This window comes from Anser cygnoides, chromosome 2, assembly GCF_040182565.1.
Source record: "Anser cygnoides isolate HZ-2024a breed goose chromosome 2, Taihu_goose_T2T_genome, whole genome shotgun sequence".
Classification (NCBI taxonomy): domain Eukaryota; kingdom Metazoa; phylum Chordata; class Aves; order Anseriformes; family Anatidae; genus Anser; species Anser cygnoides.
Window position 1 is genome coordinate 135901694 of NC_089874.1, and position 23287 is coordinate 135924980.

The 23287-nt window shown below is 37.2% G+C and overlaps 1 protein-coding gene and 1 long non-coding RNA gene across 3 annotated transcripts in view; one reads left to right on the plus strand and one right to left on the minus strand.

Moving 5' to 3' along the window:
- The window catches only part of CNGB3 (cyclic nucleotide gated channel subunit beta 3), a 69706-nt gene that overhangs the window by 19631 nt on the left and 26788 nt on the right, over window positions 1-23287 (minus strand). The window contains exons 4-10 of the mRNA XM_013172391.3: window positions 18011-18165; window positions 16380-16565; window positions 15554-15762; window positions 13540-13590; window positions 11498-11584; window positions 9522-9586; window positions 6847-6969 (exon numbers count right to left, since the gene is read on the minus strand). Of these exons, the coding sequence (XP_013027845.3) occupies window positions 6847-6969; window positions 9522-9586; window positions 11498-11584; window positions 13540-13590; window positions 15554-15762; window positions 16380-16565; window positions 18011-18165 (876 nt within the window). The remainder of the gene's footprint in view (window positions 1-6846; window positions 6970-9521; window positions 9587-11497; window positions 11585-13539; window positions 13591-15553; window positions 15763-16379; window positions 16566-18010; window positions 18166-23287) is intronic.
- LOC106030548 (uncharacterized) lies at window positions 778-22679 on the plus strand. 2 transcript variants are annotated; one of them, XR_010828694.1, is made up of 4 exons: window positions 778-3183; window positions 19358-19473; window positions 19599-19688; window positions 21630-22679. It is a non-coding gene; the product is annotated as an uncharacterized lncRNA (long non-coding RNA). The 2 variants fall into 2 exon arrangements; XR_007157512.2 differs by lacking the exon at window positions 778-3183 and having other exon boundaries at window positions 18094-19473.

The following is a 23287-nucleotide window of genomic DNA, read 5'->3' on the forward strand; positions in this document are numbered from 1 at the left end:
AACTCTATGCCTATATATATAAAGCGCCTTGGCATCTCTAATATTCTTTTTAAAATTTCATTCTAAAACCATTAGTAATGCAGCATACCCCATTAAGTGCAGCTGCAATTAATTAGTTCTAATCATTGCCATGAATGTGCTATTGTTTCTTTCTTTTCTGAGCTAACAAATCTAGGAATATTTCTAAAGGCCCCCTCATCATTAGAATTTGACTTTATAAGTCTCTATACAATCAGATTTCAGCTTCTCTAATAATTAGAAGTATGTTTTCCTTAATTGTACAGTGAGATTTCCTATCAACAATGACCATAGCTTCTAAAGCAATGAAGATTCATTCTGTTTCTTGAATTTTATTGAATTTGAAATAAAATAAAATTTAAAAAGCAACAAAACCCCCAGCAACAAAACCAGAAGAAATGAGATGTTTCTTTGAAATAGACAGTCTAGCATACATTTTCTCATGTCTGCACTGAGTTTGAGGCCAACCTGATCGGCCTGCAAACTTCAGGAGTAGTACATTTTAGTTTGGTGGCCCCCACTTTAAATCTTTTTTTTATTGAGATATGAACTCAACTCCTATTAATAAATGGTTTGTGTAACTATACTATTGGAGGGTCAGTTTTGTTCAAATATAAGAAAATGAACTGACAATATCAAACAGTTCCAGTGAGGAATGTTCCATTTTAAATCACTTGGAAGTGTTTTTAAATCTTTTCACCTAAAATGTGAGGATTTATCATGCAATCGATTTTTGGTTTTCACTGCAAAGTCATGTTTTTCTTGGTTTCAAATTAATGAAATGCAGTAGCAATGATCACTTTTACCCTATTTTTCTAGTTTTAAACAGACAGAACTGTCAGTTTTCATTCAGAGTCCTTAAATCAAAAATTCATTACATATGTGTCATCCTGTCATTTTTCCTTGTTAGGGATGCAAAATGAACAGTTGGATTACACCAATACAATATTTGCACTCAGGTTCAAAAAAATCCACCATCACCTATTCACACTTGAAGCAAAGTATGCATAAGTGGCAGCTTTCACTCAGAGTTCTGTAGCTCAAAGGACATGCAAGAACAAGCCTCACATACCTGTTGGAGGAACTGCAGATTTAAACGTAAAATGATGTCTCTAGCTTGTCTGAGGGGATTTGTCATATGAAGCATATTAATATTGTATTCGTTTGTTATAAGTGTGAATGCTGTAGAGCTTGAAACATGTAGAATTAATGACTACGAAAATGTAAAGAAATTAGCAGTACTTCTGTGCTTAATTACTATAGGAAAGAAACTAATTAACAAACTCCCTCACTCTCAATGACCTCAGATGCCAAGACTGTTAAATCCACCATGATAGTCCATGATATAATCTCCATTCTGGGAGAGAATCTCCATGTCTGTGAGGCATGAAAGCAATTCCTGAAAGGACTTTAGGGATCCTAAACATGCTTCTTTGAAGCATACAGACTCTTGAGGAGTTTTTTTTTTTGTTTGTTTGTTTGTTTTCAGAACTGCCCACTCCTTTCTGAAGATGTAGTTAATACAGTATTTTTTTTTTGTAATTTTACTTCAGAGGAAATTTTCTACGGATAAAGTCACAATGATAATCACTATCTCTTAGGCACAGATTTTATAATTTCTCTTTTTACTTTATTTTATTGGTTTTGTTTTAATCTGACATAAAAGTTACAGTGTTGAAATATAAAGGAACGTTTTTCCTAAGAAATGAGATTGTAAATTTTGTTTATGGAAAGCCAGAAAAAAACAGACTACAGTTTCAATGGCATTAGCAGTTCTGCTTCCTACTAGCTAGAGTGTCTGGAAAACATCATTGCTTACCATATGGCTTACTAGCCTACTATAAAATTACTGTTGGAGCAAACAACATGAGACAAGAAAGAGATTTTCACTCTGCACAGCATAGACAGTAAGTGTATCCTTCAGGCAATCAAACTACTAGATTTTTCCCTGAAGTAAGTCCTATGTATGAAAACATTCAGAAAAAAACACATATAAGACACCTTGTAATGTTATGCCGAAGTTCCTATGTGGTTTTGGTTAATACAATTAAATCAAATCTTTGTGCATATGGCTGTCAGATTTTAAGGCGGTATTCACACAGCCCAGTGAAGCTTTATTTCAGGGCTGTCACATTTTTAGTCGCTAATTACAACCAGGACAGGTTTGAAGTGGAATAAAGAAGAGGCTTTTATAAACAGGCATTCTAACGATGTCCTCCTTGGTACCTTTCTTTCTTGAATGACTTATTAATCAAATGACTGTGGGTGTGATGTGCTCAGAGAGTAAGGTGTAAACTGCAATGATTTATATCAAAAATAAGGCTACAAGCAGCAAGTCTGAAAGCATTAGGTCTGACATATGTATGGGTTGGGCTGCTGCATTCACATGGCAAGGTTTTTGTAGTGGGAAGCTGATGGGGTGGGCTCTGTGAGCAGAGCTCAGCAGCTGCCCCACGTCAGATCAGAGCCAGCTCTAGCCAGCTCCTGGACCCACTGCTGGCCAGAGCCGAACCACTAGGCAATGTTGTTTGCACCTCTGTGAGAGCAGATTTAAGAAAGGGGGGGAAAAATCTGCTGCACAACAGCAGCTGGGAACCAGCAGCTGGGAACCAGAGTGAGAAGCAGCCCTGCAGACCCCGAGGTCAGTGCAGCAGGAGGGCAGGAGGTGCTCCAGGCACGCAGCAGCAGTTCCCCTGCGGCCTGTGGAGAGGCCCCTGGTGGAGCAGGCTGTCCCCCTGCAGCCCACGGGTCCCACACGGAGCAGATCTCCACGCTGCAGCCCGTGGAGGAGCCCCCGGTGGAGCAGGTGGATGTGGCCTGGAGGAGGCTGCGGCCCATGGAGAGCCCCCGCAGGAGCAGGCCCCGGGCCGGAGCTGCAGCCCGTGGAGAGGAGCCCACGCAGGAGCAGGGGTCTGGGGGGAGCTGCCGCCCGTGGGGGACCCGTGCTGGAGCAGTTTGTTCCTGGGGGATGGACCCCGTGGTACGGAGCCATGTTAGAGCAGTTGTTGAAGAGCTGCTCCCTGTGGGCAGCCCCCGCAGGCTCAGTTCAGGAAGGATGGCATCCTGTGGGAGGGACCCCACGTGGAGCAGGGGCAGAGAGTAAGGAGGAGGAACAGGAGGTAATAAATAACATTATGCTGTCTGTTTTTCCCATGATGATAACTGGTGAGTGATCTCCCTGTCCTTATCTCATCCCTCCCTTGTGCCCTTTCCATTGTATTTTCTCCCCCTTTCTCTTTGAGAAGGAGGAGTGTGGGAGTGGTTGTGGGGTTCAGCTGCCCATCATGGTGAGACCCACCACAGCTCTGTATTCAGTTTGTTTGGAGGCACAAAACTGCCTCTGTAGCAAGCTCTGTGAGTGTGACACGTCAGACCTATTTGGAAGTACAGAATATAGGTGATATGCACATATGCAACATCTTTTAAGATACGCCATTCTTACTGCATATTGGTCATTGTAAACCAAAGAAGTTGAATTGTTCTAGACACATACAGTGATCATTTTCTGGGATTTCCAAATATCCAGTAAGTCTGCACCCAGAGCAGGAAGGCAGCAAGCCATAGAGAAAATTCATTAGGATACAAATGGATGTTTTGATTAGTAAATATGCTAGAGAATTTTGCAGCCTACTTGTAGATGGCTTGCATACAGCAGAAAAGATATACCATAAGATAAGTGGAACAATTTTTGTGCCTAACTTTATTGTTGAACCGGGGGGCTGCATGAGAATTTTAGCTCCCTCAGTTTACTTTCCCTCATAGGCAGTGAAATGGATACTTCCAGGGGACAATTCAAAACCATGACACTAGGTTCCTGCCTTTAATCACTTTCTAGAGGATTTGTCCATTTTCTCAAGGAATTAAACCAATCTCTTACTTACGTAGTTAAACTAGACTGAAAATAAACACATATGGTTCAAATTGTTCACTTAGCTAGAATTAAGAGACCTTCTCAATATCCTGCTGCTCTGGTCACATAAGCTCTGCACTATGGTTTTGCATCTGTGATGCTATCCTCCTGCATTAGGAGAGACTGAGATCTATCTAGGTAATTATGGGAAGTTCATCAAGAGCAGTTTTAATGCTGGCAACACCTTGGGTGGGTGATTTGGGTATGCTGCAGTGTGGGTAAACCTGACTGCCCTTTGTAGCTTGGGTTGAAGGCTTTCATTGAAGGCTGCCATGCAAAATATCTCAATTTTTTTTTTGGACTGGCACTAACATTTCCGAGTCTGGACACAGACTGGAAAAGAATACATCTAGCAGGAATTTGGAAGAATTGCTGCTTTGATAATTTTACTTGTGGTTTGAATGCTGTGCTACAGCTGTTATAAATTGGACTTCACCAGTTTGTATTCCTGCTCAGGAATACATATAAACAAACCGATGAGGTAAACTCTTGTCTGTGTGTTCTTTTTAGCCTGGGAAAGGGAAAAACATGATCCTAAAGTGCTGACATTTTTAAGAACTGAGTTTGGACATCACTAGCAACATTTTATGGACACAGCAGGGATTCCACATAAAACCTTAATGCCACTAAATCAATGCCAGTTCATTTGCTTTGAGTCAGTGTAATCGGAGACTGCTACAGTTTTGTTTCATTTGTCAAAATGCTGTCCGACTTTTTTTAATTAGCTAAGAAGCCATGTTTTTTTTATCTTCTTTCTGAACACATTCCCATTCTAGATGAGAACAATGGAATATTTTACGTCAGATATCTGCCTCTCTGACTGCTGTATGAAAGGAAATTATTGCTCTACCGTAATATATACTGCAGTTCTGGTCACTTATTCTGATATATTTTTCTCAGATTGGAAAACAGGAACAACCAAGAACAAAGAAAAATATATACCTGGAAGTATATTTTCTGACATGTTTAATTTCAAACTGCATCTCCAATAATAACTGGTTTTCATACTATGACTCTTTGTCAAAAAATTCCAAATATCTGGCAAACAGATATGTCTTGCCTTAGTCGTTGATTTGATGACTATCCTATACAAAAGCCATTTGCTGTTAGAAGGCTAACAGGTTATACTTTATGAGATGCAGGTCAGCTTGGGATATCGCTTGAGTTTCCATGTACTTGGGATCTTATACAGTATAAATTACGTAGAAGCAAAAGAATAATTGCATACTAATGTCAGATGAGGTAGATTAATGGATTAATGAAGCATATATAAATATATTCTTATGTATATTTTATTTCAACATCTCAGTGTAATGACTTAAGTTATCAGTTTATTATTACTATTAATAATAAATTCTGCCAAAAATCCCATTTGATACCAGTGTGACATCGTTTTCAAAATGTTTTCGCTTCTTCATAGAAAAGGTACCACAAAACATTAAAAAACACGGCCGTTGCCTCTGGGCACAACTGTATTGTCTATGGTCAAGCCAGTAAATAATTTCTACCAATTTTTTGCATGAATGCAAAGTAAAATAATTTTGAATTTTGCCCATGAAAAACAGGAAGACTTTTCTGTCTTTTTTTTTTTTTTTTGGCTGTTCTCACATTAAAAACTTGAAGACTGGGTAAGCTCTTTATTTTCAGAGCCTTCAGGTGCTTAGTCTTAGTTAACTTATTTTTTAATTACAAGACAAGTATTCCCAAGAATGACATTAACTGAAATTGCTATAAAGGAAATTCATTATGCATTTTTCTTGACAGATTTCTAGAATACTTGATCCTGTGAATAAATACCTGTGTACAAGTTTACTTACATAAGTGGTCCCACTGAGCTCCATGAGCCTGCTTGCATGTCTGGTTATAATATTCCAGCTGTGTATTTTAGTGGTGTGTGAAAACTTCAGCAATGTTATTTTTTTTTTTATTTATTTTTTGAGAGAGAACCTTAGCTATTAAAAATCAGTGCTACTTTACACAAAGTGCGTTTTACTCTAAAGGTTATTTTCTTACCCTTCAAAACAGTGACTTCACATCAAACTTCTGAAGTCTGACAAAATTACAAAAAAGAAGAGCACGTCTCCAAACTATTAAAAGAGAAGCGTGAAAAGTTGTTTAAAGGTGTTTTATGTTAGCAGTAGTATATTATATGCAGTTTTGCAAATAACATAATTAATGAACAAATTGTGCTTCTGGGGCTTTAACTATTTTGTGGTCTTTGAAAGAAATGTAAGTAAGTTCTTTCATACATCCGAACATACTAGATATGTTTTTGTATAACTACACCCAGAATATATGACTACTTATTTTCTGTTGTTTCCTCTCCCTCATCTTAATGATGGCATCCAGACTTTTTCTGTCATAAGGAGTTTGTGAACAGTGTGCCAATATCCACTCCTTCCTACTGGGGACACCCCTTGGCACCTGGTTAAGCATGTCCTTTTCCAAAGATCAGAGAAGGTCAGTAGAATTTTTTTTTTTAGACCAATCACAACGCTGCTAAGTGGGAATAAAATGTTGCATTTTAATGACAGTGCTGTGTGGCAGAAAAAGACTGGTGCCTCTGATTCCTTTAAGGTATTGTTCTGTCATCCTTCTAACAGTTCCCATGTGCATAAGCAATCAGTGAGTTTAATTTATGATCTTTGATGCTTTCTAAATGTTTAATTAAGTTAGTGCTTAGTACTGACTCATAAACCTATAAAAGCTGAAAGTACTAAACCAATTATTCACTGCACCTGCCCCCCAGATATGCGCTAGTAATGAAAGCTGCTAATCAGCAGTCATGGTACTAAAAGTTAGCTATCCAAGTACTTGTAAAGTAAGGGCATAACCTGTAAACAAAGTCATGGGAAAGGGAGAGGGATTCAGGGAGGAGCAAAATCAACAAAAACTAATTGCGAGAGAAAAGGACTTACATGTTTCCTTGGCCATCGTACACCCATCTAGTGCTGCCAAGTCCTTCATAGTCTGAAGCCCAATAATACAAGCATGCATTAATGTGCAAGATAAACAGCAAGTATCCAGTTGTTCGAATGACCCTATAAAAGTCAACAGATTCCAAATAGCAAATGATTAAATTGCTGTTAAAAATGTATAGTTTTCCCTCCTTTTAATATGGCACCCTTTGCTTTTTGTGTCAATAATGTATATACTTAAGCATACACTAAGTAGCTCCCCACCTGTATTGACTCTGTGAAAAAAAATAGCTGGCCCAAAAAAACTTGTCTCTGATGTTTGTCCAAGGTCAAATAAATATCTTTCCTTGAGTATTTGACACAGGATCATTTTTTAAATTATGATTTCCTGAGAACTTCATAATCCACCTCTTTTACTGGCTATGAATATTTACAGAAATCTGAAGCTATATTAATGAGGCTAGAGGGTACAAAATTATGTGTTTGTCAGACGCTGTTCAAGGTAGGCTCTGAACCAGTGAACTAAAGCCAAGGAACGTCTGAGGTCAGAAATTAAATGTTTTGCAAGAGCTTTGCTAGGAAGCCTACAGTAGATGTGCTAAATAGTGTGATTTAGTGGCTACAGCAGGAGTTATATCATTCCTAATCCCAGTTCTTATGCTTATGGCCAGTTCTTCAAAGAACACCGATGATGAACTGCTTACGAACTGAGCAGCTTCCTGTTTAATACAGTAATGATCTCATTGTATATCCTCTGTCCAGTACATGGGGATCAAAAGGAAGATCTCCTGGATTTAGCTCTCTGTTCAAACATTCATGTATCCAAAGGATAAATAGGGAGGAAAAGTATAGGACTTGCCTAAACACAGGGAGGCTGTTCCATAATGGCTACATCTGCTACAGCCAGAATACAATGCAGTTCACAGTGCATAGTAACTGAGAGGGTGGTTATATGCAAATTTAATAAGGTCTAATTAACTTGGGACTATAAATTAAGTTAATGGGAGATAATGTTTCTGTAGTTGCTTCTGTATTATGGTCTCCTTTGCTTGTTCTTCAGGTGCTGTTACATGACCTCCTTTGCAACTCCATGCCACCGAGCCATCTACCTACTGGCACTGTTTAGGATGCTAGCAACTGAATATCACTTCTCTGTTGAAATGTTGATGCACTTTCAGGATAGCTCTGTTTAGGGCTGCAAGCTGTTGAGAACAGCAGATAGCTGATTTGAGCTAGTAATATTGCAAAATTGACCATGCTAGGACTAGTGCACTTGTTTCAGTCCATGCAGGTGTATTCCTGAGGCCTGAGTAAAGGTTCTGGAAGCCCTTGCTACAATAAATGTTCTATTTCTCTAGGCGCGTGCTTAATCTGCCATAATGGTATAGTAACTTTTTCTAGCTGTATTCCTACAAACTCAAACTGGTGAATTTGAGAAGTGAATCCATCCAGGCCCACTGAGAAACTGAAAAGCAGTTTCTTCACCTTGTGGAAATTCAGAGAAGCCTACTCTTGTACCAACAAGACTTAAAAAAAAACAAACAAAAAAAAAACTTAGAAAGAAAACTCCTCAATAAGTGAAAGGAGAGGGTAACATATGAATAAGCTTTTAGAAGGACAGCATCTCATAAATACTTTAGCAGAACTTTCAGACTTCTAAGGTCTTTTATTTCACAGGTATCTGAAAACATGAAACATGATGTTTCAACCTCCTTTTTGAATTTTTAAATCACATGAAATATCTCATTTGCAATGTACGAATACAAAGACTACCATTTAAGTGCAATACTCTCTGAAATAAGTTGGTAATCGTATTTTAATAAGATGGTATTTATGATGCAGCAGCACACAGGAAAAAGATTTTGCCCCAGGACTGGGACAGGGAAAGAAATCTGTTGGTGTAAGAACTGAACAGGATAAATTAAGGCTGTTGACAACGTTTGTCAGTAAATGACAATAATGGCAATAGAGCAGATAGGCTGATCAGGTCCTAGCTGCAGCAGTGACTGCTGAGGGACCTACGAAATTTGCCATACCTGTGTCCATGGGCTGCCTGAGTTGGAACCAAAATTCTTTTGGTGAATACAGAAGGTGAGAACACAGTGCAGTAGACATCAATTATAATCACTGTTTGAGAGCCGTACTGAGTTGATTCTCATTCCAAGTTTAGTCAATGTAGTGGAGGATCAAGTTTCTGTATATGCCAGGTTCATGGTGAGAGCATGTTTGAAGAAAAATGTTGATATAGGCTCAAGCTCATAACTTTTATAAAGTACAAATAAACAGCCACTGAGGATTTGGCACTGCTAGGAACCTAATGAAGCTGTTCTTTAGCTCTTTCACTAAAGAAACTTCTTTCTGATTGTTCCGATCAGTTAAATTTTGACAGAAGCCTCAGTGTGGTGAATATTTTGCATGAAAGTAGCCTTTGCACTCAAGCAGGCCAGCTGAACTGAACAGGACTTCATAGATGAATGGAGCTTTACATTTATTATTTTAATGATTACAATAAAGACGAAGAGATATTAAAAAAGATCTTAAATTGAACAGTTAAAATGTACCATACTGTGCCGACAAAGATATACTGTCCAGTGCTTCACTGATGACTTATGACATTGAATGAAAGGCATTCTGTGCCAAGCTTTGCATTCTACAAGGATTTAATAAGCACATACCTGTAGATGTATGCTTTGTCCAGAATAGCTTCCAAACGATCATTAAACTCAAAGAATGTGTTATGCTGAATGGAAAATAAGTGAAAGTAATCCAATCATTATCTTTCACCACATATTTTTCTAGTAGTACTGTTATTAGTTCACATACACATTTTGAAAATAATGGATTTTTCAGCAGTCTGACTTTCTTTAAACACCTATCTAGAGGTGAACTGCAAAGCAAAGATAAAAATTGAGTAAAACATTGTTTTGGGTGTTGAGTGTCCATTAATCTGATTCTAGAGATAACCTTGCTGTTTAGGTCAGGCTGATGTTGATAATTGACTTCTACTTCTTCAAATGGTTATAACTGGTTAGGCAGCTTTATCAGAAGCATTACAGCTATAAAATTTTTTTTTTCTTTTTCTGAAATTCCAGTGACTATTCAGTAAGTGCTCATATGTATCAACAACCACATATACGATTACATAGTAATAATTGCTGCTGTATCAAATTCCTCCTGTTAATAATTTCTAGTTCACCTTTAGCCCCAAACAAAATCTTGGTTTGCTCAGCCCAGAGCAGAGCAGGCCGAGGGGAGGCCTCATGGCGGCCTGCAGCTCCCTCACGAGGGGAGCGGAGGGGCAGGCGCTGAGCTCTGCTCTCTGGGGACAGCGACAGGACCCGAGGGAACGGCATGGAGCTGGGACAGGGGAGGGTCAGGCTGGGGGTTAGGGAAAGGTTCTGCACCCAGAGGGTGGTCGGGCACTGGGACAGGCTCCCCAGGGCAGTGGTCATGGCACCGAACCTGCCAGAGTTCAAGAAGCATTTGGACAATGTTCTAAGACACATGGTCTGATTTTTGGGTGATTCTCTGTGGACCCAGGAGTTGGACTTGATGATCCTTGTGGGCCCCTTCCAACTTGAGATATTATATGATTCTATGACTCTATGATAATATTCCCACATACATTTTTGTTGTTGTTCAGTACACATCTGTTTGACTAATACCAAGTACAGTTTAACTTTTTATTCTTTCATACTGTTTTGGTTCTGATTTATAGAAGTATGAAGTTTTGTTGAAGACTGAAGTGAAGAGCCCCCTCATTTTATTCTTAGAGTTCTTGTCGCTTCTTCCAACTTTAAATGAAAGCCATTTCTTTGTCAACATACTGCTCCATATCAAGTGCAGTTTCATAAATGGTTTGTAAGTAGAAAAGACATTCACCTTGTTATACATGACTATCAATAATTGCTTTGGTTTTGCAGACACAGTATTTTGATGGTGATTCATGCAGAGGTAGTTTTACAAAAGACGAGAGAGAAAAATAATATGGCTCTGAGGTAGCATTTAACCGTTAAACTGGTCAAAGGAATAGCACAGAGGCTACCATATAGCACAGAGAGTTCAGAGAGAGACTGTCCTCACGTGTGGGGAACATACTGAGGCCTGTTAGGTACTGTGAAATAAAGGGAGAGGGATGTTGTCTAACCACATCTCAGCCCGTCCACTGCACACTCCATGTCTTTGGACTCAATAACAAAAGTGGGTTTATGCTTGTTAAATGTGCTATGTACAGCTTACGTTGTCATTAAAATTTCCACCTTTGCTTTTAAGCACCTGACATTACCAACAGAAAGAGAAAATACGTTGGCATTAATTAGTGATCTTAAATGAATATTTTTGATGTTTGAAAACTAAACAGTTTATTTAAGATTAATCTAATTTAAATAATGGAAACAAATCTTTCTTAATCACAAAACAGCTTTTTTATTATAAGAAAGCTACAAGAAAAAAAGAGAATAATGGCTTCAGTTGGCTAGATTTTTTTTTTTTTTTTTTCTGTTTATATACTGATGTGGCTTAGACTCAGAAGATTCCTGAAGATATTTTTCATTTTCTAAGCTCCATACTCCTAAGTATTATAAACATATTTTCACTGGGATTTAGAAGCATTTATGTGTTGTTAGCCATCTATTACTAACACAGATCTTACCTTTAGCATTCTATTTGCTCTAAATGCTGGGTTAAATCCAAAGAAGATAGATAAAACTTCAAATGGCAATACTGATATCACATCGAGCTGTTGAAGAGCAGAGAAAGAGATTTCAAAATAATCATAATGCATTTACTTGCTGTCAAAAACCTACTTAGATTGAACCATGATTGAGTATAAAATTTGAACAGTCAGCATGCTATGCCCATAATTTCCAAAGTACTAGCAGGCAAGATTATCTCTGAAAACACCAACAGCTTTGCTTTGCCCTACTTTTAAGTCCCTTGTGTCTGATATTTGCTTCTGTTTCATGGGGATTATTAGCAGTATCTCAGATATTTGACTATTAATACATTCTTTTATTTCAATTATGGTTCTGACAAGACTGAAATGGTAGGCATGTGGCTGGTAAATGGGGGTGCAAAAAGCACGTCATAGGAACTTCTACAGCTTTTAAGGCCAGGCTGCCTAAAGCAATCTGGGGGATCACAGTGAAATAGACTCCGTGTTTGCAACTGACAAAATCCATGTGTTTCATACAAAAGATTCATCATAGGATCATATGAACTTAAAAATATTTATGTATAATACTGGTTTCTGTTGTATTTGGATGCTTCTACTTCCCATATCACTAAGATTTTGAACATATCTCCACAGTCCACCAATTGTATGATTACTTATCTGCCTACTTTATTCTTTCTAAGAATACTGTGCAGAGAAGGAATGCTGTGGGAAACTTGGCTTTGCCTAAAGATTTGTGTCTTGAGATGCTTTTCTCTGTTACTGATAACTTTTGGGAATACAAGAGGAACATGGAACTGTGGGCTTCATCTCATTGTAATCAGAAATGTCTCTGCCCTGAGAGATGCAACTCACATTGGCAGCAATACTGCCCTTTAATTCCATGCAAGGAAGGTACAGTTAATGCCAGAACTCTGTGAAAAAAAGGAAACCAAGCCAAAAACTTGATTGAGGACAAACAGCCTTCTACGGCCTCTCTCCCTCTCTCAGATACATGTCTAAGAAGAAGCAAAGATGAGTCAGAAGTGCTTTAATACCAGTAACTGTTAATTGGTACTTAATCATTTGACTAATTCCCAGTTAATATCTATATCTTGCATGTAGTGAGAACATTCAGCTTCCATTAGTTTCTGTAGAAATCAAGAGCACTAAATATATTTCAAGAGTGAACCTAAAATAAAACTGTGCATATCCATTTCATTCTTTCAAATTTAGTTTGACTCTCTTCTGCTAATTTTGCTGTAAAGTGTTTATTTGTGCTTTAATATCCTGAAAGCACTTTTGGATAGCTTACCTTCAGGCATATAGATAATGCAATGTTGCAATCACTGAGACAAATTTTAGCTCCAAAATAAGACAGGTGCAAAAGTATATATAAAAGAGATAGCAAAAAACATGTTTTCAGAGATGCAGGCTTAGTGTCACAGAACTGCATGTGTATCAAGAATTCAACAGACTACCTTCCCTCTGTTGATAAATCCAATATTTTGGAAAAAAAATGAACAATTATTCTAAATCATTTCTAAAATTTTTCTTTTGATTTTAGAAAGTACTATGAGCATCAGAAACATTGCTTCAAATTTCTGTTTGCTTGTGTGAGCACTGGCATATTCACTAACATCAGGTACTTCATAGAGTTCACTGAATAGAGTTATCATCTAATTAAAACTTTTTATTTTGTTTAATGTACTCCTGGCAAACTATGCTCTTGTCTTTCAGTTTGTATGGGGATGGCCTTGCACAAATTCATCCAAAATAAGAATTTTATTAATTTCATTTTGTTCAATTATTATTACTTAGTATTATTTGGAATTGCATTTATAATTATTATGTTTTACAATTAAACACTCTTTATGAGGACAGCAACACCAGCTTCAGATGGTGAGAACTGACATTCCATCAACTCAACACTTTCTGCTGACTTTTTAAAATCAACAGTGCTTCTCAGGGAATGAAAAGATCCCATGGAATCCTACAACCAGAAGCTACAGGATGACACCAGTAACACAGGATCTACTTACCCGAAACTTCATAGAGCTGTGGTAGAATTTCTTCATTTCCACTTTGTCTGACTACAGTGATGATGAAAGGAGAAAAAGGGATAGTCAAGAACAGCATGTCAAGGATGAGCTCTGCTATTCTACAGTAATAATACTCTTCTGATAATAAGGATGATAGCATTTATATTAACAGTGGTTTAAAAGTATGAATGGAGAAATATCTGTAGGAAGAAGTAGTATTTTTATTAGACCAATTTACCTTAGATCAGATTTTATTAGACCTGCTTGAAAAAATCAGGTTTGGGGTTTATCTGTTTTTTATCCAAGTCTGGCTCTTGGTCTAACAAAGTATGCTATATTTTCACACAAACCTTCCGTCTTGAGGTCTCGGTACTGGCTGATCCTTGACCTAACACCCTTCAATTTGGGGCCAAATGCTTCTTTTGACTTTAATGGTTCCAAGAGAATGTTTCTGGTGGTGCTGTACAAAACTAGCTCATTGAAAGCTGGCATTAACTTGCTAACATTATTAGCATTATAATAATCAACGCTGCATTCATTAGTAATGATTAGCTATTTATTTTTAAATTGCTCTCCATAGGAACTGATGCTAATACCTTAATAAGAAAGGCTAATGATAAGTATCTAAAAAAATGTATCTATTATTATACTTACTGAATTTATACCAGGGACACTTTAAAAATAGCCTTAAAATCTTAAGGACTTTTCACTATTATCATTTTAAGCATTAAACTTAATGCAAGAGATCAGGCGGTAGATGATTTCTTCACCCACTAAAATCTTTGAATTGTACAAACAGTTTCAAGGGAAATAAAAGGTAAGCTTCCTACATTAAATTTTTAACCTTGTTCATAAAACTTGAGTTTTCTAGGATTTCAGCAAGATTACCGTTTTATTGAGTGGCTAGGCATAGAAAAATACATCACACTGCACTGCATTTAATATCTATCCAAACTATATTTACATAGTTCTATCTGAAATTCCTCTGTAAAGGTATTAGTAATATCTTGGATGTGTAAAATTCTGCATAAAAGCACTGAACTAAAGCTAGTTCCAAATTACTTATGAGGATATATAATTTTGAATTTTCAGTCTGTTGGGCACAATAATGTCACGCTGAAGTTATCTAAACTCCTTTTTTTTTTCACTTTAGGTTTTCTTCTATAAGAACTTAAAGAATCAAAAACAGGGAAGATTTTAAAGAAAAGGACATGTTCTATATGTCCTTTTCATACGTTAAGGGCAAATCTTTACCTTTCTACAGGCATTTGCTTATAGTTTTATTTTGTACTATTCTCTAAAAAGATAAAACAGTAGCAACAAGCAAAATTGCATATATATACACTATATATATATATTTATATATATACAGCCCCAAGAAAAAAACAAAACAAAACAAAAACAAAAAGCACCACCAACAAAAAACAAACAAAACCAACAAACACACACACACAAATCAAATGTTTTTGAATATATCTTGAAATTACTGGGATTTGTTCTGATGTAGGCAAAAAAATATAATCTCACAATTTGTAACATAGTGCTTATATCCTGTCCATCCATAGCAGAATGGGCACTGTCTTCAACTACAATTCCTGCACAATGTGAATGGAAAACCGAAAGTCTCACACAAACATACAAATGCATACATACATGTATGAATACATAGTCATATAATCACTGGTTCCAGTGAAGCTGCACCAATTTACTCCTGGTAAGAACGAGTTTTATACGTGTTCTGGCTGCTTGTATCTGTTGTTTTCTAACCTGCTTTTCTTTTTTAAGGACTTTTGTATGTAGAATTCACTTGTCCAGAATGTAGGCAATAGATATGTTTCCTTATTCCAAAACAGGATAATAGAATATCAGTGAAGAAGAATATAGGTATACTTTGATAACTAAAATGTTGTTTAGATTTGACATAGTAGGAAACGTGTATCAGATTATAAGCAATTTCTATAATGTACTTCAACACATACCCCCTTCTTGTGGAAATCCCACTTCCAATACTTACTACTATATCTCCACCTTTTAAAAATTGCACTCGGGGCTGGAAAACCAGCAGGTCACACAGGTAGCAGATATCACAGATGATGTCTATGGCAACCCAATATATTGTATTACTTGAGGTTTGATATGGAAACACAAAGCGAAGGGGGATAAACCAGCAATTCCAGTTATAGGCAACTGTCACAAGCATGAGCCATGCTACATAACGTCGATCTGAAAGACAAAACAGTGAATTTACAGGCATGAAATTAAAATCTGTTTTCATTCTTTTAGATATACTTATTCTAGTGAAGCCTCTGGGAACCTTTCTGCCCAGAGCAACCTATCATTCTCCCTTATTCAGTAGCACAGGCTCATAAAGTCACACATGTTGAAAAGAGGAATCACGCAATGAATAAGCAAAAGGGGAAAAAAAAAAGTGTATGAGAGCATACAGAATTTAACGTATCTCAAAAAGCTCAAAATGTTTTGTTATGCATACTATAACTGACAGAATAATTATTTGGCCTTAATGAATGGGACAAATTCTAGATCAAGAGTCATCAGGTTTGATTGTGGTTGTTTTATATATCAGCTTCACGGCACTTACAAAATCACACTGTCATATCCTTACTACTGTTGTCAGTTTTCATGGCTTTTCCCTGTTTGCAGTGAAAGTTCTTGAGGGCTGGATCTATGTATCCCTCTGAACTGTAAACAGGAACGTGGATCTTGCTGTGGCTTGTAGGTACCATATAATACTGAGTCACTTCAGCAATCCTTTACTCCATTCTATTTAAATTTAAATAATTTAATAATATTAAATATTAAAATTTACAGTTTTAATTTACCTGTGTATGAGTCTATGCTGTCTGGTAGTTGTAGATAGGTCATGTACTTTTTCAGTGGTGTTTTTTTGAATTTACAGCAGAGCATATCACAGTAGTGATCCTCCTCTGGCTTCACTTCTGCTTCCTCTTTCTTTTCTTCCTTTTTTTCATCTTTTGGTGGGGGTGGAGGCTTCTTTTTTGATGGTGCTAGTGAAAATAGAATATCACAAGTGACCTTTTAACAGTCGTTTAATTCCTACACCCTCTATTAACATATACAAGAACTTCATCATGTTAAAAACTCTTCTAAAAACACTTGGGAGTGACTAAAGCTACAATTCCTTACAATATTGAGTGTATTAGAAAACAGATTGGAATAAAATAACCACTGATATAATCATGCACGCCTGCTATCACAAACAGGGCACTTCATGTTAAAGAGTGCAATATATGTTACTGCATTTCCTTGGACAGTGCCCACAACCAAAGCCATAAAACACCAACAAGAAAAAAAAGTAATTCATAATTCAGCATTCATTAATTCACCTGGGCATTTCTCTTTACACGATTGTTGCAAATAATGCATAGTTAGGACGGAGATAAGAAAAGATGTCTGTTCCATGGGCTGATCTCTCCCCTCACCTGAGATCTGATATGCAAGATGCAGTAGGTGAAACTAATGGGAAGCCTATGGTTTTCTACATTTATATGCTTACAAAGCCTTGTGGCACTCCTTTGAGCCCTGTTCTTCCATCTTTATCTTAGATAACTTTTTGCCCCATTAATTCTGGTGGCTTTACCTCTGAATAGGATACACAGTCTTAGCAGCAAATTGATGAAATGGAACTATAGTCATTTGAGAAATAAATGATTTTAAGTTTTACAAAGAGGACAAAAGAGGTAAATGAGCAAAGTATTATTTTTAAAAAAATGGAATTCCTTTATTAGCTGGTAGAGTTTATAAGATGTCAAGCTCTGTTTTTTCTATTTTATTAAAAAATGGGTAAACACTAAACAGCTTCTCTAAATGGCAGAATATCAAATCACCACTCTCAATTCTTTGTGAAAAAGAAATGAAGTTAAACTTTCCTATAAAGAGTAACAACATTGTATTTGTTTGATGTTTCATATTTTATCAAAAGTCAGTATTTAATGAATTTCACGAGTTTGCTCTATTTGAAACACATACCTAGAGTCCTCAGTGTGTCTGGAAGTTTGCTGCCATGGCTAAAATTTTATTTACTTTTACACAACAGATCTAATCTCAGATTGACCTATATTTACTTGTAAGATAGATATGTTTCCTCATATGTTTCAGATTCATCCCAATGAATAAAGGTATCTAGGATTTAATTTAAAATATATAAAACTGCTTGACAGACATGATTCTAGACTTGATTGCCCAAGATTTTCCCCACGGATGTTTCAGTGATGGGGTTCAAATGGATTTTGTACCAAGGACCTGGGTTATTGTAAACTATTACAGGTGGCTTGACTCCAGTGGGCACAAAGTGATTCATTTCAATGGGTAAACGTGAAGTTTGCTATACTTACCAAAAAATGTTATCATAGCATTTTCTGTTCCCACAAAATAATCTTTATCTTATACTCAACAAATACACAGCTATTTCATATATTCTAGATTCACTTACAAGCTGTAGGACTGCCTTCAGGGGAGGACAGCACAGGGTCTTTCAGCTTTTCCTTATAGACTGTGGCCCTTTCCCGCATTTTTCTGACAATCTCTTGAAGCTGGGCATCAGCATACTCATTTGTTTGGAATCCTTGAGGTGTTGTCTTCTGTGTGCTAATTAAAACAAAAGGAGAAGAGCTTAATGTGGTGGAAAGCTATAGAAGGAATAGTGCTAATTCTACAATATGAGCAGAATTCAAACATTAAGACTGGATCTTTATTGGCCACAAAGTTCATTCATATCATTTAATTCACTGTAAGTGGACACATGAGTTAACTGCTGTTGCTTCCAGCTTGTGTCAATCGATATTGCTGGCTGCATCCAGCAGTCTACATGATATTTCAGACAGAGGACGTCAGGGTGCACCCTGCTCTGTATAGCCTTCTACAGGAATGGCTTCCCACCATTACTTTTCACCAAGTTCTGCTTTGACTACGTAAGGCCTAGAGCTTATCCTGTTTATTCACTGAGATACAAAGCATGTTCTTCCCACCTGTGAAGTAAAATGAGGTCATTATTATGTGGTAATATCCCGATGTTGACAGGATGTAACTGAGTTATATTAAAAAGATGCATACGGTGGTCCAGGCGGAAAGATTATATTTACTTCATGCTTGTAATCTTTGGAAAACTGATTTCATCTATGATTTTTTATGGGTTTTAGCTACTAGGAAATAATAAAAAAACACATACTTTTTACCTAGTGGGAACAAACCAGTGGTGCTCTTGCTAAAGTTTCTCCAGTCATCACTAAGGTGTCGTGTCCCCACCCCCCCCCATGTTTACTCAGGCTCAGAGAGTAACACCGAGCTGATGTTCCAGCATTAAGCATTTCTTTGGACTTAAAGACATTTAATTTTCAAATACCGGCACTCTTGCATTGTGCACAGAGACTTATGGCTTTAATAGGATCTATGCATATTGCTCAGTCAATTAGAATATCTAGCTGAGTGTTCCTTGATCAACTCCTTTAGGCTTATTCTCACTTGAAATGTCATCCTTAGTTACTTGTTAGCCTCTGACTATGCAAACTGGGACATTTTGGAGTGCCAAGCAGCTGGGTCATGCATTTAAACTTGCTGTGTGTGGAGACTAGGATATGGATTTTGCTCTTTATCCTTGACTGAACACCTTTCAACTGGTGTCTCACCCTGGTGCCAGAGCCAGCCAGTGAGAGTTATTGGTGCAGGGCAGCTGGTGGCCTACTCCCACACTGGTCACAACTGCTATTGTCACAATTGCCATTTGGTACAACCTAGCTGCACCCAATACAGGGAGTACAGCAGAGTATTGCTCTTTCTTAAGAGTTTTTCAGCTCAATACCAAATACCATGGGGATGGGGCTATATAAGAAGAGAAGCAGCAGACCAAGAGTGAAGCAGGCCTGAAATTTCCCATTTCTGGAGACGATCTTCCCAAAGGTAAGTAGAAGGAAAGTGGTACAACAGCATATTGGGTAGGGAAGAAGTGAAAAATACTGCAAAGGGATCTTTGAATAAACACTGTGTCTCCTCAAGTCTTAAACTGACTTTTATGTTCGTAACAGGAGGAGCTGCAACTAAAAATGGAGTGTGTCAGGGATTTTTGAGAATCACAGTTTTCTGGAGACACACCACATACCACATTGCCCAAGGAGGTATAATTTAAAGATGTGAAAATGCTTCTGCAATAAAACATTGGATAAAATGGAGATAAGTCATTAAAAACAGAAAAAGCAGAAGTCTGAAGTGTGTGTTTATCATTCTTCTAATTTAAGTCTTATGTAGTTTCTATTTCTTAAAACTCCCCAGACAGGAGATTAATCAAACTATTCTGATATACTTTGTAATCTCATCACAGTTTATTTTATGTCACATATTCCCTTTGCTCCAGCCATCTGCAGTGTATTGAAATTCTTTCTTATTTTGAGCTAACATGTCACAATTGGTTTTTTAGCTTTATGCAAAGAATTTAAAATAATTCTTACTCTTTTCTGTTGCTGTATTTGCTCAGGGCATTAGCTCTTTTATAAAAAAAATACTCATAAAAAAACAGAAATGTCATAAGAAAAGCCCCTGCTATCTGTTTTCGAGGGATAAGCCAAAAGTTGTGTGGGATTTCTTCTATTCCACAACCTCTCCAAAACAAGATAAAGTCTTCTCTATCATAAATTTGGTGCTTTATCGCTGCAGTGTAGGAATCGTTGTTATTTGGTACTGATTGGAAGCCCTGTGAATCTGTTTAATGTTACTTGCCCTGCAGTTGATAAGAAATTGATTTTCCTTGCCCCACTTCTCATTTGGTTTGCATGAACTCCTCTTCTGTTACTTTCTAGTAAACAGATGCTTAAATTTTCTGTGGTTAATATAAAAGGAAAAGGATACATGTTGAACACTGCTAATTTGAAGATATGTTTTGTACGTGTGCTTCACGTGGAAGTGCACTTTAAATTTCCTTGGCTAAGGAAGCCCTTTCTCAAACTTCACCTCTCACACTAGGTGGTGCTTTGCCATGAATATGTGACACCAGTGCTATGCAGCTGCCTTTCACTGCATGCTACACTCTGGTGGAAATTAGGGCCTGGCTCAGCACCTCCTACTGGGAGGTAGGAGGTCTTCTTACTCAAGAAGATTTGTGGTGCTTTCCTCTCTCTCTCCCTTTTTTTTTTTTTTGTTTGTTTGCAGATGTTTCTTTCACTATGTGTGTGCTCTTTCATGTGTAAATCTTTTAATAACTCTATTAATAGACATATTTTTAAAAATTCATATACATAAGCACATAGCTGCCAGCAGAACATGTGTGAGCAGCCAGCAGAAACAAGAGCAGTGGGTAAGAGACTCTGATTATGTCATTTGCTGCTTTGAAGACACCACATTTAATGAGAGTAATTGGTACCTCACACTACATTACAGTATTTTCTCATTCTGGTTCACTGCTCCCCAGACTTTAGAATCTTGTGCTTGTGAGAAGGGCTACTCTGACTTACGTTTTTACCATTCTCTGTTCAGGAGATAATGCCTCATTTGAATACGTAATTATGTTCATACAGACTGTGTTGATTTCACACTGGGCTCTTTCTGGCTTTATTCTGTGTATGAAAGTTCTCACTGGGTGATCAGACTTGTGGGTATTGCTCATTTCCTGGTTTGCCTCTGCCTGTGTGTCACATAGCTGAATAGTTTGTGGCATGCAGGGGCAGATCTGCAGGTTCAGAGGTAAATCTCCCTTAGGGGCACACTGCTTAGCAGGGCAGAAAGATACTTCTTCCTTGGTTTTCTGCCCTGATCTGTGCTAAGTGCAAGGTTTTGTCTCTAAGCTGATGTATTATTCTTTAAGCAAATTTATCTCTGACCTCTGTGCAATATGTTACAATAGTCGTAGGCCTATACTTGTAACACCATACAGTCCTTTACAGAGTGGAAATATTTATACCCTGCAGAAGAAGTAACTTCACATAGTCCAGAAAATGAGTCAGGACCACAACTCATGTACTAGGCATGTAGTTTTGTTAATGCTTCAAACATACTTTGCTTAGCAATAACAATGCCTGTAATAAAATTATAATAATAATGTGTATTTTTATCTTCTTAACTTGTAGGTTTTAACTTATTTCTCCTCAGGCCAAGAGAAAAGATTTAGACACCTGTAACACAGCAGAAGAAAAAGGCCTTGAAAGAACAGGCTATGGAAATACAGCATTGAGTGTACTAATGTATAGAACATCTGTTAAGCACTGCAGCTTTGAAGCTTTCTGTGTTAAGAGTTCAAACAAAACAGGAATCAAGAAATGTTATGGGTGATTTCAGAATAAAGCATGTTTAACCTTTTCTAATTTGAAGTCCAGAGTTTCTTTCCTGCTTTCTGGCCACGAACACCAAATACTGAGTTCAACTTCCTCTTTTATCTACCAGGTCACCCGCAAGAAAAAGTATTTCATAAATACATGCTGCTGCCTGAAAAAAATCTATACTACTTTTTGCTGAGTTCAGTTATAACCCTTCTTTTTGCAGCACTTAAGAAAATTTCTCCTACCTACTAGGGAATATAATTCTTGACCTTGCAATAGAACTTTTAATGTTTTCATTGAGCATCAACATATCTAAACCAGTGTCTTGAATAAATAATTTATTGTCTTGAATAAATTATGTAGAACATCTAATCCAGATGACCAATTTTCAGAAGGATATAAAAATGCACAGCTATACAAATGTCCACAAAACATGATGTTATATCTGAGAAAGATTTCAGTGTGATAGAAAAATGTAGTTCTAGGTGTCATGAAAAGTATTGATTCAAAGACATCCTCAATATGCCCTGACAATTCCAGTGTGGATAGAGTTACAGGGACCAGAACCCAATGTCTGTCTCCACTTCCCAAGCTAAGATCACACATCCTAGATGATTAAGAAACCTCGTGGCTTTCTGTAAGAGAAAAATTGTGCTAGTCATCTCCTTGGTCCAGGAACAGGAGTATTCAGAAAAACTAACTATTCTGTTCTGGCTTTCTTTATAAGCAATAGAAAGCTTCTCTGAGGAAAGGTTCAGAATAACTAAGGTAGGTTTCTGCTCTCAATTGCTTTTGAAAAGAACCTATCCTTCTCCTTTACTTGCACAGGAATCCTATGGAGATTTAAGAGTGACCTTTAATGTTTTCTTTAATGACTTCTTTGGTGCAAAATGTAGTAGTATGCTAGTGATGTTTGATAGTGCATGGAATTGGTACATTTACAAAGTAGGACTGATTTCTGTACTGGACAAATTGAACTATTTAGACTGAGTAATAGAAATGAGAGCAAATCTAATGCTATGTAATGACGACATTCACTTAAAAAAAATAATTGTAAGAATTTATTTTGTAAGTGTTGGGATCATTAATTTCAGATGGCAAAGGGAGAAATTTCCAAGTGTTTCAGTCAACAGCAGGGTGCCTATGGAGCCATATTCTAATTTGGCTATGAAAAACACTGCTAGAAATACAACCTTAAAATGCAGTTAACATATTGCCTGTGAAGGAAGCATTAATATTGACGTATAAACACATGGTGGTAATTATTCTGACCATCCAGACTCGGAAGGTGAATTCACATAGGAAACTCTAGTCTCCTAGAATGATCAAGGCTAATGAGAACCTGTCTTATAAAAGAACAACAAAACAGACTGAGAGGCAGTAAGATCATTGTCGATAATTTCAAATTTTGGTGGAGAACCAGGCAGGGAAAAGAAGTATTTGAGTTGAAGAACAGTATTGTAACAGGA